This window comes from Danio rerio, chromosome 4, assembly GCF_052040795.2.
Source record: "Danio rerio strain M-AB ecotype USA chromosome 4, GRCz13ab, whole genome shotgun sequence".
NCBI lineage: Eukaryota > Metazoa > Chordata > Actinopteri > Cypriniformes > Danionidae > Danio > Danio rerio.
Genome location: NC_141024.2, coordinates 11,198,902 through 11,213,745, shown reverse-complemented (window position 1 = coordinate 11,213,745; position 14,844 = coordinate 11,198,902). Strand labels below are relative to the sequence as shown.

General features: G+C 34.0%; 1 protein-coding gene across 1 annotated transcript in view; it reads right to left on the bottom strand.

Annotated features, from left to right (window-relative positions):
• The window catches only part of cped1 (cadherin-like and PC-esterase domain containing 1), an 89,729-nt gene that overhangs the window by 32,766 nt on the left and 42,119 nt on the right, over positions 1-14,844 (bottom strand). Inside the window, exon 14 of the mRNA XM_087248038.1 lies at positions 14,570-14,738. Coding sequence (XP_087104164.1) covers positions 14,570-14,738 — 169 coding nt within the window. The remainder of the gene's footprint in view (positions 1-14,569; positions 14,739-14,844) is intronic.

The following is a 14,844-nucleotide window of genomic DNA, read 5'->3' as shown; positions in this document are numbered from 1 at the left end:
CGGTCAGATAGAATCTGTGAGAAACAAGCTGGTCTTGTATAAAAATATGTGGAGGAACTTAGGAAATCATCCACGCCTCATTAACTGTCCCTCGAGTCTCCTTACAGCTGGCATGAAGATCAGTTTCGGGTGATTCGTTTATAGACAGACAGTGCTAAGAACTTGTTTAAATGTGATACATTTGTGTATTTGTATTGTTTTGTAAGTAATAAACTGTGCTGAAATTTTAAACAGATAAGCATTCAAAAACGTGTGGACTATAAAAACAACACAAAAAAGTAAACAAAACAACTCCCCCTTCAAAACAAATAAATAAATAACCCCCACAAAAAAGTTCTCAAAAGAGAAACAAAACAAAACAGTAAATAACCCCCCCCCAAAAAATCCCAAAACAAAACAGTAAATAACCCCCCCCCAAAAAAAAACTTCTCAACACAAAGCAAAACAAAACAGTAACCCCCCCAAAAAATTCTGAAAACAGTAAATACCCCTCCCCCCAAAAAATTAGCAAAACAAAGCAAAACAAAACAGCAAATAACCCCCTGCCCCCCCCCCCCCCAAAAAAAATAAAAAAAATAAAAACAAAGTAAAACAAAACAGCAAATAATAAACTCCCACAAAAAAAAAAAATAATTTAAAAAAAATCAAAATTCACAAAACAAAAAACAGGAAATAACCCCCCCCCCCCCCCAAGAAAAAATAAATAAATAAATAATTTAAAACAAAAACCAGTAAATACCCCTCCAAAAAAATTCCTAAAACAAAACAGTAAATACAGCTCCCAAAAAAATCTCGAAACAAAGCAAAACAAAACATTACCCCCCCCCCCAAAAAAATTCTCAAAACAAAGCAAAACAAAACAGTAAATAACCCCCCCCCAAAAAAAATCTCAAAACAAAACAGTAAACCCCCCCCCCAAAAAAAAAAACATAAATAAAAACAAAGCAAAACAAAACAGTAAACCCCCCCCCCCAAAAAAAAAACATAAATAAAAACAAAGCAAAACAAAACAGTAAATAATAAACTACCACAAAAAATAAAAATTATGAAAATTCACAAAACAAAAAACAAAACACAAAACAGCAAAAAAATAAAATAAAATAACAACTCAAAACAAAACAGTAAAAAATCCACTCCCAAAAATTTCTCAAAACAAAGCAACAGTAAATACCCCCACCCATCAAAAACAAATTCTCAAAACAAAACAAAGACTACAAAAAAAAAAACCTTACCAAAACAAAGTACTAAATAACTAAAATACTTTCAGAAAAACAAAACAACAACATTTTTACACAAGTTATTTTAGACACAATTTAAATTTAGACACAAGTTCACATGTTATACAAATATTTGTTTAAGACAAACACAAAATCACTAAGCCATAGATCCTTTTGGGTTACATAGAGTTCAGCAATAAGTATAGAATATATAGAAGTAAAGGTACAGTGTGTATTTTTTGCCACTAGAGGGCGAGTATTCACAACAAACAAAGGCATAGTTTAATTATGCCATTACTGAGTGTGAAATCACGAGAGTTGTGGTTTTCATTGTATTTTATGGGACTCCTGCAGAAATCATGTTCGTGGATGAGCAAGTAAGAGTATTCAAAACTTATTACCATGGTTGCAAATAAGCCTGATTTGGAAAAAAACTGCTGATGAAAGCAGTCAAGCTTTGTGAAGCATTGTGATCTTATTGGGAAAAAGATTTTAATTAAAAAATCTTACATGTTGTACCTTACAATAAAAAAAAGGTATGTTTTGGTGTTCATTGGGATCACTAAAACAGTTCTTCATAACTGTCTTTACTGTGTTTGTGTTCACAACAAGATGAAAGCAGGAGCTCTCAAAGAAATTAGGAAGACAGAGGAGAAACGTGTATTTATGCAAGTCAAAACACTGATGCAACCCATCGTGTGTGGGAGTAATAACGGTTTGCATACCTGCCATCCTGCCTGTGTCGTCTTCAACTAATTAAAAATCAAATTGCCCCAACAATCGGGCAACGTTCTGCATTAGCCTGACAATACAGTGGCCAGAGATACTCGAGAGGACTTCAAAGCCCAGCAGGGTGAATGGAGCTTGTGTTTGGCTGGGGGTGCTGGTGGTCCTCAACCCCCCTGCTCCAGTTTACAGACATCCAGCCCTGACCATCATGGTACTCTCGCTGACCCATTGAGGAAAAACATGAAAAGAGAGCAGATGATAGAGCACTTGGTGGAAGAAAGCATCCAGGTGGATTTTGGGAGCCGGTTAAATGGACTGAACACACATTCACATACTGAAATTTACTCATGCTAAAATACTTGGACTTTGTTAAACTGGAAGTCATGAGAATTTGGATAGAGTTGATAATAAAGGTTGTGCAATTTACAGTGCAGTTAAAAACTTGACCGAAATGATTACTGTTATTCAGAATAGTATATTACATGTGGGGAAAAGTAACGTATAATATTACAAAGATATTTGGTAACGCTTTAGTTTAGCTCACAAATCACCTTATTAACAAACCATTAACTAACACTACTAGCTTAATAAACCACTAATTACTTGTATAATATTATAGTTTAATAATAATAATAAAATAAAATAAATAATGTTTAGGTTTGGGGTAGGATTAGGGATGGAGAATAAGATCAGACTTTATAACTAATAATGAAGAGTTAATGTATTAATAATAGGCAAGTGATAAACTAGTAGCTAATAGCAGGAATTGTGACCTAATCTAAAGTGTTACCAAATATTTCTGTTTCAAATAAGTAGTTCTTTTGTATTTTTTATTACTGAAATAATTATATTATATATACAGTTTGAAGTCAGAATTAGTAGCCCCCCTGTATAATTTTTCCCCCGAATTTCTGTTTAATGGATGTTTTTTTTTTCAACACATTTCTAAACATAATAGTTTTAATAACTCATTTTTAATAACTGATTTATTTTATTTTTGCTATGATGACATTAAATATTATTTTACTGGATATTTTTCAAGACACTTCTATACAGCTTAAAGTGACATTTAAAGGCTTAATTAGAGGCAGATTAGGGTAATTAGGCAAGTCATTTTATAATGATGGTTTGTTCTGTAGACTATCAGAAAAAATATATAGCTTAAAGGGACTAATAGTTCTGTCCTTAAAATGGTGTTTAAAAAATTAAAAACTGCTTTTATTCTAGCCGAAATTAAACAAATAGTACTTTCTCCAGAAGAAAAAAAAATATTATCAGACATACTGTGACAATTTTCTTGCTCTGTTAAACATCATTTGGGAAATATTTAAAAAATCAAAAAAATCAAAAGGGGGCTAATATTTCCGACTTCAACTGTAGTTTTCTAACAAATATTAATCAGCACAACTGTTTAGCAAATCAATAACAATAACAAAGGTCATCATATTTGTAAATATTGCTGTTTGAACTGTATTTTTATAGATCAATATGCACCTGTTAGGAATAAGACTTTTAAAATGTATAAATTCTTACAAAACTTTTAAAATGTATAAATAAATCTTCTATATATTTTCAAGTAATTATTGTGTATAAAAAAACTGGAGAACTGAAAAGACTAGAACTGTGTGTCAAATGGCACACTATATACTATGGCCTTTTGCACTATAATGCACTTACACACTCAACAGCATGGTATTTGAACTAGTTTTACTAGTGGTATTTGTTTTTTAATAAGCGGATATTCAAACCGTTTCCCAGATGACGTTTGACAGTTGACAAATTAGTGACATAAATGACCAAACTAACAAATATTCATAAGTCCTGCCATGAATTTAACAGCATTCACCATCAGGAGCTGGTATAATCACACTCGTAGGAGAATTTATCTTTTAAAATCCAAAATAAATAAAGTAATCCAACGTCAGTGCCCGATAGCTCAGCCCCTTCTGCTTTTGTGGCCACTGAGTGTGTGAAGTTTCCAACACTACACACTTTAAAGTGCACTGTAGAATAAAATGAAAATTTCAGCATGAACACACTACTTACACTATTTAAACTACCAAATGGCGTACAGAGGTGCATAAGTATGTGATTTGAGATGCAAATCAGGGATCAGGGGGTGCCAAACTTTTCAGCCTGCAAACCTCAAAAATAACAATGCCAGTGACTAGTGACCCCAAATATTCTATGAGGTGGTTATACATACAGAAAGGTTGCATGCAGTGGCGCACACACACTAAAAGGCCCAAGCCTATTCTTTGTTTATTTTTTTTTTTTTTATCTATGAGAGTGCTGTAAATGTGCCAGAAATCTGCTGCATCTGATGCTATTGCTGTGTCTTTAATATAATGTAATCAATCCAAGAACTGCAATCCTATGGAGAAAAAAGGCTGTAACTATAAAATACTGTTTTTATCTTCTGTAGGTTATGGATAAAATAGGGTAATTCTAATAGTTTTTATTTAGATTTTTGGAAATCACCAAGTGACCCCCCTTTATTGTCCCATGAACCCCACTTCAGGAACCACTGTCTTAGATAAATGTTTTTGTTTTCTATATAATCAAGTATGAATAATTGATAGCTTCACCTTTAGAGACTCAATAATTATTCATTAGTAAATTTATAATTACTTCAAAACAAATAATCTGAAATTGCTGTAATTTTGGTGACAGAAAAGCTGCACAGAATCTGACTTTTAAAATTAGACAAATTATTAGCCAAGAATGTCTCACTTCAACAACTCTAAATAAATGATAAGTGCTAAATGTGTGGACAAGCATCATTAAAATAACTGTACTAACTCTACAGTCTACCAAAAATTGAAATAAACAAATCTCTACTGTTTTTTTTTTCAGACAAGCTAGAAAGAATTCCATTGCTAACAGACCATTACATCCTTTAGCACTTTATTGCTCTTATAAGCCATACAGCACTGAAAAGGCCACACTGTTTTTAAAAACTCCTCATCTGTATATTTACAGTGCCAAGGTGACACAGAATATGTCCCTTCTCCTAATTAGCGACTCAATAAACACTGAAGTCTCAATACATACACATCAGTGTGCCAAACACAGCTGGAGCGGGGTTTAGGAACCAGGGGTCAGCAAACTAATGACAACACCAGGCGAAAGACTTTAAGATCCACAGAAGGAACGAGAGACGCACACAAACCCCCGTTAACTGCTTCAGAATGGAAGTAGCAATCCATTAAACCTGACTAAACGTTCACGTATGAGGAATAGATCTTTAGACCCTTTCAAACTTCAAGTACTGATGTCAAACAGCATAAATGAATCATAAAGGTGACCCGTACCTCTTGCATGGGATATATTAAATCGTTTGAAGCCATTCAGGGATTGATGGTTCCCATGAAAAGCCTTTAGCATACATTTAACCTTTCCATTGAACAAAAGGGGTTCTTTATAGTGGAGAAGGCTTCCATAAAATGTTATTTCCATGTTATTCTTTTTAAATCACAGAAAATCTCTAAAGGGAATGGAAAGTGATTCTTCAATCATTGCTGAAAATTAAAAATGATCAGAATTTTAGGGTGGTAAATCAGGAAAAAAAAAAGGTTTTAATAAATAATTAGCAAGTAATCTGAAAAGATTTCATTATGTTTCGGCTTTCTCTTTGTAACAAATAACTTTTAGCATTATGCTATATAGTTTGAAAGCAATTGATGCATATTAGAGCAACTGTATCCTTAAAAGGATCGTTCACCTAAAGAATTATAATTCCACATCAAATACTACCCTTTCACTAATTCAAAACCTACATGCGTTACTTTCTTCTATTAAAATGGCTGGCATCCATTGATTTTATTAGTATTTTTTTTCAACTATGGACGTTGATGGGTGCCAGCGACAAGAATTCTTCAAAATATCATCTATATTCACCTGGGGATATTCATCCCAAGGCCTCTAGAAATTGTGCAGTGCCATTGATTTGATCCAAGACCTGTGAAGAGATGAAGCCAACCATAGAGCACTTCTAAAGGTATCCATAATCTTGGACCAGGCTGTACCCTAAGCAGATGCTTTGGCGATCATGGAGGAGTGGAGAGTATGAGACTGATTCCTGAAAGACCACAGTGACAAGCGAGTCTTTGCATTGATCCAGTAGGCCAGTCTGAACACCCGCCGGTGACCTACTTACATCTGCAGCTTCTCTACGATTGATATCCAGCATATTCCAGCCTCCGGTGCCTAGACTGGAGTTCTGCAAAAGAAGCTTAGCCAGAGGAGAGATGGCCGTGCCCAACTGAGCCTGGTTTCTCTCAAAGTTTTTTCCATCATCTTCATCAACTGGTGAAGTTTTGTTCCTTGCCACTGTCGCCGCTGCCTTGTTTGGTTTGGGACTTGTGGAGCTGTGCATCAATGGATTTGCTCTTTAGTCTTTGGGCTTTCAGCAGTGAAATTTAAACTGAACTGAACTAAACAGAACTTCAGCTCTGGAAACTGGACTGACACTGTTTCAATCTTCTAGAACTTCAATGTTAAGCTGCTTTGACACGATCTACATTGTAAAATTGCTATAGAATAAAGATGAATTGAACTGGATTGTGTTCAACAGAGGAAGGAAACTCAAAACATTTAAAACCACATGATAGAAAATAAATGAGGAGTCAATTTAAATTTTTTGGGGGTCTCTTTAAGACTATGATTTCCATTTTTTTGAGGAAAAGTTTTCTTTGCTGATCCGATTACACATGCTAATCTAATTGCTTTTGGCATAGTGAAGTTAAAAAGAGCTTCTGATGGATGCTGAGGCTTGTAATGGCAAACAGAGCGAGTAGAAGAGGAAAGGCAGATGGTGGATGTGGACGTCAACATGCTGTGACTTCAAAAGAATTGCTGTGCACTGCCACCTTGCCTGCTCTGTCCCTTCTGCGCTAATGTTTTCCACAGTAATGAAGGACAGAGAGGTTTTGAGTGTCTAAATACATATGTTTTTTTCAGCTCTGTCACATCTTGAGGCATAAATGGCGTGCTCATAATGTCAGTTGAAATGAGACCTGTGCGTTCTGGTCCACTGCTGTCAGTCCAGCGGTTGCAAGGCTTGTGTGAACTGCTCCTCAGAACTAAACAAGAACTGTGGTAAAAAGATGCTCATATGCAGTTGGAAAGAATTAATCGCTCTTGCATTGTTTTCCCTCAAGACCACCCGATGTGTTTTGGCTCGGGATAGAAATACAAAAATGGAGCTCGCTTCAGACTTGTGCTACATTTGAATTTTGTGAACGTTCATAAATAAAGATAAGCACATACAAATCATCTGAGCGCATGCCAACAAGCCAATCTCCTCCGCTGTGTTTGAATGTCAACTCGAGGCTTGAAGAACACCCATCATATGCAGGGGAAAAGCTCCAGATCTCTGAAACCGCACTGTGGCTTCTACTCTTAAAAAAAAAAAAGAAGCTTCCTACTCCAAACCCATTCCATCACAAGCCATATGTCAACACAGAACTAAGGAGAGACAGAGAAGTTGCATCTAGTTCATTTACAAAACAAAACAAAAAGGTTTTAGAGCAATACAGTTAAGGGGTGGTTCAGTTAGGAATGAAAATAGTTTACTCTAAATCATAATTGTGTAACACAAAAATGATAGGTGGAAAAAATGTTACAACTATCTGAAGCTTTGCATCATGTATACGACTGGTGTTTGAAGCCTTGAGGTCACATTCAGACACAACAGAGGAGTTTGGATTGTTCTGTTGATTTAAAGGTAGGTGTTTTTTTTATTTTTTTTTATGAACTTTCCCTAAACTCAAATGTAGCACAATCCATCAAATGGACAAAAGTTGTTAAATTTTTATAACAAAAGAAAAAAATAATAAAACAGTTGTACTTTAGAGAATCTAAACCATGCAGTTTATAATTAAAAAGTTCAAATGAACTGATTAAAATGACTTTACAGTCAAATTATTAGTTAAGATACGAAGAAAAAATAAAGTATGCGCTTTTTATAACCACTTTTTAAATGTGAAGAAAAAATAGATAATGTAGAATACAGCAGACAAATTTCACAAAAACATAGTAAAAAACTGTTAAATTACACACACACACACACACACACACACACATATATATATAAACAACTATACACTAAGACTATTCTACATGCACAGAGTGCAAATATTAACTTTTGTTTATTAAATTTACAACTGCAATAAATAAATTCACTAAAACTGACTTATGCTGAATTTATATGCAGAGAAGTTTGGATTGTTCTGTTGATTTAAAAGTACTGTTTTTTTATTTCTTTTTATTATTTATGAACTTTCCCTAAACTCAAATGTAGCACAATCCATCATACAGACAAAAAGTAGTTGTAATTTTATTTTTTAAAATAAATAATTAAAATAGTTGTTTTCAAGAGAAGAAACTTAAATGAAAAGGTTCAATTTTAAAACAAACTATATATATTTTTTTCTTTTTTTTGCAGTCAAATTATTTGTTAAAATATATATATATATTTTTAAAATCAAGTCTGCACTTTTTGTAACCATTATTTTAAATGCAAAGAATTAAAATGATATCAAATTAAACAATGTAAAATAGAGCAGACAAATCTCATTAAAAATGCACTAACACGTGTAATAAACAAACATGTTTCCAAAGTATAAAAAAACAATCCACAAACACTATACGCATAAAGTGTAAAAATTAATGTGTTGTTTATTAAATTGACACCTGCAATAAATAAATTTACAAAAACTGACTGACTTTATAAGCGAAGCAGTTTGGATCGTTCTGTTGATTTAAAGGTAATGTTTTTTTATTTTTATTTATGAATTTTCCCCCTAACTCAAATGTAGCACAATCCATCATATGGAAAACAGCAATTAACATTTTATTTAAAAAATAATATTAAAATAAAATAAAATAGTTGTATTTTAAGAGAAGAAACTAGTTTAGAATGAAAAGGTTCAGATGAAAAAGAAATACTGTATGTATGTATGTATATATATGTATGTATGTATATATATATATATATATATATATATATATATATATATATATATATATATATATATATATATATATATATATATATATATATACATATTTTTTTTTACAGTTAGTTTATTTGTTAATTATATCAACATATGATTATATTGTTTACTAAATTCACAATTGGATTAAATAAATTCCCTAAAACTGTTAGCATGTTATTCCCTAAACTCAAATATAGCAAAATCCTCAAATTATTTGTTAAAATATAAAGAAAAAAAGTAAAGCCTGCACTTTTAATAACCACTATTTTAAAAGCAAAGAATTAATAAATGAAATTAAACTGTAAAGTACATTAGACAAATCTAATTAAAAACACAAGAAAAAAACACAACATTATTCTACAGGAATGGAGTGTAAATATCAACATATTGTTCAGTAAATTGACAACAGCATTACATAAATTCCCTAAAACTGGCTGGATTTATATCCCCACCAGGGATGCTGGGTTATGCATCATGTCACTCTTAAATACGTGAATGAATGAAAGAAATGATTTGTTGCGAACAATGTTTTCCAGCTGGAGGTTTTCAAAACAGTGGATAATTCATCAAGCTTAGCGCTCATATTTATATGCTGGATGAGGTCAGGAAGCCTTGTGTGTATTAATGAGGTACACATGGTGCTGAAAGAAGTGAATTACTACTTCACACGTACAGATATCCTTTGCTCCCTCAGCACCAAAAGGTTGTTTTCTGAAGAACCCCATGTGAATGCTAAAGTCAGTAAATTCTGACGCTGCTTATGGTTTTCAGATCGTGTCCCCGGTGCACAAAGAGAAAAGTTATGAATGTGTTTGTCTCTTTTAAGCCCTCAGACAACCTTTTGGTTTGTCTTTGAGGAGAAACGTGATAAAATGCATGATTTCCAGAGTATTGCCCCCTTTTTGGGATCGAGGGACAAATGGAGGAATGCAATATGAATGGATTGGTGGCAAACCACACACACGCAGATGACTGAAGACCGAAATGAGCACTCGACATAGTCACTAGTTTGACTAATTGGTAACATAACTATCCCAAACATACATTTAAATGAACTTTGCACGCACATTAATTCTTAATAATCGGTTTAGCATTTAACCGAACACATGATGTGTGTTCGGTTAAATGCTTCGCTGCTCATCCGTTTGCACTGGCTGCCAGTTGCTGCTCGCATCAAATTCAAAGCTCTGATGTTTGTTTACAAAGCGACTGCTGGATTTGCTTCTTCTTATCTGCTCTCACTTTTGCAGATTTATGAGCCCTCCAGAAACTTGCGTTCTGTGTATAAACGTCGCCTCGTGGTTCCATCATAAAGAGGGAAGAAATCACTTTCCCGAACTCTCGCTTTCAATCTGCCCAGTTGGTGGAATGAATTCATTAACTGCATCAGAACGAAAGAAACGACTCAAGAAACGACTAAAAACTCAACTATTTAGTCTTCACTTCCCATCCTAATCTGTATTGCCTCTCTGGTTCTACCGCTAACTGTATTACAATAAATAAATAAATAAATAAAATAAAAAACTAATGTTTTGCTTCTTACACTTTACATTCCTGAAACTTGCCTACAGCACTTATTCATTCTTGCTCTTTTAGTTGTGTAAATTGCTTTCTTGTCCTCATTTGTATGTCACTTTGGATAAAAGTGTCTGCTAAATGACTAAATGTAAATGTGTGGTTTAAGCAACAGGATTCTTTGGTGATTGTCAAAGACACCAATTTAAAAGGTCAATTAATTCAATTCCCTGTGTCCAACTAATGAAAACACAGAAATGGGATTTATTTATTAGGAAAACACACAGCCTTTTTAGTTTGCATGTTTTGAAATGCGAAATCTTTTCAGAAAACTCTCCAGAATTTCACACTTAATGTATTTAAGATGCCTGAGACAGAAATGCTCTCTAGAGATGATGGTGTCATCGGCACATTATAACTGGAGATAAAAAGCCATAAAACACTTTCATTTTGAGCTACAGAGTCACGAACAGTCACACTATTATTTTCTTGTTCACACATTGATTTCTTTTTTTGTCATTCTGTTTCAACTCAAGTTTATTTGTATAGCACTTTATATCAGTAACACTTTAGTGTAGGTCCCAATTCATGCTATTAATCTTGGCTTATTACCTGCCTGTTATTAAAATATGAACTGGTCATAGTTATAAAGTATGATCTTATTCTGCATCCCTAATCCTACACTGTAAAACCAGACAGTCAATTTTATCAAATGAAATGAGTGTAGTTAACTCAAAATTGACTGAAAGTTAATTCTACTCATTTGAAAAGAGTTTTGAACTCAGTGTTTAGGGTAATGAGTTAATTAAATACTGTACCTCAGAGCAAGTTCACAACACTCATATAGAAAGTTTTTTTACTCAAATGGTTTGTTGCAATCGATTTCCTCAAACAGTTTGAGTTGCCTTAAGTTATTGGGTTTTACAGTTCTCTGCTGGTTTGAGTTCTCTTCATTTATTGGGTTTTACTGTGCTCAAATTGCTTCATTTACTCAAAAGGATTAATTTCACAGTACTCACTGGGATTAGTTTTTGAACTTAAATGGTTTGTTGCAGTTTTCTCAAATGGTTTGAGTTACCTTAAGTTTTGTGGTTTTACAGTTTACCCAAAATCTTAACCACTAACTTTTAATAACTATGAATAAATAGCTAATTAGTAGTTAATTAAGCTAGTAGTGTTAGTTAATGGTTTGTTAACACTGTGAATTGTGACCTAAACTAAAGTGCTACCCACTTTTCACAATATTTATTGTTATAAAGCAGCTTTACAAAAGGTGCACATGATTGCATTATAAGCAAAATCAGAAGAGTTAAGGAGTTGTGTATAGGGCGGACATTATATATGATCATAGTTAACCTGTAGTTATATAACATATAGCTGTGGTTCCCAAAGTGGGGGACAACTGGGGGTCACTTGGTGATTTCCAAAGGTCAAATAAATTTGATTAAACTATTAAAATTACCATATTTTAACATGCAGAAGATAAAAATAGTAGTCTTAAAAAAGTAACAATATGCAAATAAAAAGCCATCAGCCTTTAATTTTTTCCATAGGATTGGGGTGTTTACATAAGATTCACAACACATCAATAGTGTCAGCTGCAGCAGACTGATTTTATAGCATCAGGTTAAACTTTTTGACACCTTTATGGCAGTCAAATACATTAAAAATAAATACAAACTGAACATTAAGGATGATCTCTGAGTGGCGGTCTCTAAAATCAAACCAAGAATAGATTAGCCACAATTTGAAGCCACAAGCCATGTCACCCTGCAGCCCAAGAACGGTTACTAACTGAAGCTAAGCAGGGCTGAGCCTGGTCAGTACCTGGATGGGAGACCACTAGGGAACACTAGGTTGCTGTTGGAAGTGGTGTTAGTGTGGCCAGCAGGGGGCACTCAACCTGTGGTCTGTGTGAGTCCTAATGCCCCAGTAAAAGTGAAGGGGACACTTTGGATGAGAAGTTAAACCGAGGTCCTGACTCTCTGTGGTCATAAAAAATCCCATGGCATTTCTCGTGAAAGAGCAGGGGTGTAACCCCAGTGTCCTGGCCAAAGTTCCTCTATCGGCCCTTACGATCATGGCCTCCCAATCATCCCCTTCCACTGAATTGGCTCGATCACTGTCTCTGCACTCCACCAATAGCTGGTGTGTGGTTAGCGCACTGGCGTTGTTGTCATCCAAGTGGATGCTGCACACTGGTGGTGGTGTAGAGAGACCCCCCTCATGATTATAAAGCGCTTTGGGTGTATGGCCATACACAATAAATGCGCTATATAAATACACACGTTACATTACATTTGTGCTGAAAACACTGTGCCCACTGGGCTCATTATGTGAGGCTAATAATAAATTATTGTAGCCTATTTTTGTTAGACCATTGTGCAGTGTGGAACATTTGTATATTTAGACTCACCTCCAAAGAATTTGGGGCTTGCGAGTCACTGGAATTGTTATTTTGCGGTAGTTGGCTGAAAAGTTAAGGAACCCCTGGTATATAGTGTCGAACATATGTGTATACGTTCAATAAAGTTTATTTGTGTATTAAGTGTTTGTGTTGTCCTCAGAGCATCCTTTTCAGTAGTATACTCTTAATAAATATCCTTGCGCTAACTACTCTGTTAAGAGAGGAATGTGTGAAAATATGTGTGAGGAAATGTGCAGCATGCTTTTCTCTTAATACCCAAACCAGAACATGAGAAACAGACATAATGCTGATCACATTACTGTGCAACTGACAATGAAATTGAACATTCCAGTCAAGTCCCATCACATCACGTTTATTTATGAGCCACTTTATACACTAAGCAACAGTGTCTGTCTTACTTTTAATTAGAATCTAACCAGTAGATTATGCATGTTCACATTACTTGTGTCCTATCCCCTAATGGACTGAATACAAGAAATAATCACCACTGAACAAAGGTATTTACTAGCTGTATCTTTTCCAGAAAGTTTGTTTTAAAAAGGTGTTTTGAAACAAACTCCAAATAAATTTACCCTTTAAAAGCAATTAGTTACTTTACAGTACTTAAAAAAGTGAGTAAAGCCATTGTAACCTAGAACTATTAAGTTGACTTAATTTTTTAAATCATACACATGCAGTCGTTGATTTACTTTCATTTTAAGGCAACAGGTTTACTCACTTTAAGTAAAGTCAACTAATGGTTTTGCCTTATTTTGTTCAAAATTACATGGCATTAAGTCATTTTTTTTATTTTGCTTTAATAAATTGAGGCTTTTAAACAAGATATGTAAAGTTGTCAATGAAAAATTAACGAAAGAATATTAAAACCTTTTAATCATTCAATTTATTTATCTACTTAAATGTGCATAAATATGTATTTATTTAGTTTTTATATTAATTTTAACAATATTATTAAATAATATTCAAATGTTTAGATGATTTATGCACATTTATGTACCGTTTACAGTTGGTAAATAAAATACATGAGAGACTTACTAAAGTTTGCTTCCCAAAAAAGTGGTTCTAATTAAATTTGCGCCTTTAAAAAAAAGTTTAAATGTTGTTATTAATAATTCCATGCATTATCTTTCAGCTCCTCTAAAAATCATTCTGCTAAAATCTACATTTTATTTATTTTACTTATTTTTAATCTATCCATAATCAAACTATTTGTAAGCCTTTATAAAATAGTAATCACCAGTAAAACATTCTAATTAGTCAGCTAACATGAAATGTCTCTATATAAACACAGATACATAGAAACAGAAATCTGCTGTGATCCTGTATAACAGTGAGTCTAGAATCAGTGCAGTTGGCTTGCGCTAAAATCTATACATCTTCAAGACAGAAGGTGCCACACTGGCTTGAGTTGATGAAGTGAATCTAAGATAGAAGCACAAACTTCAATTTGAGTTGTTGTTTTTTTTTCAGCTCTCAAGACTTATTTATATATAAAAAAAATCCACAGACCCTCTTGTGGGCTACAAGAAACACTCTAAATCCTGCTTAAAATACTAAATACTGCTTAAAATACTCAAACTTCATAAGAATGCAGACAAATTCCTCTCTTTGACAGATGTGTATAGTAAGTGTGTGTTGATGAGTTTAGAGGAGGAATTAGAGATAATGTGTGTTCTTACCTGCACAAAACTGCACATCACATACTCATCAAACATTGGCAGACTGGGCCGGCTTTCGCGGTATATGTTTAGAGTGTATATCGTCATGACGACAGGCTCGGCCTCTGATTCGTCCATCACCAGAATGTTGATTCTGCTGTTGCCCAGGCCAACTGGGTAATTCGCCATCCTGAAGGAAACAGAGAAAAATAGTCAGCGTACCCGATCACATATGCACACACACACACACACGCACACCTTTCACTTTTAGGGTTATTCATGTCGTGACAGAGGAG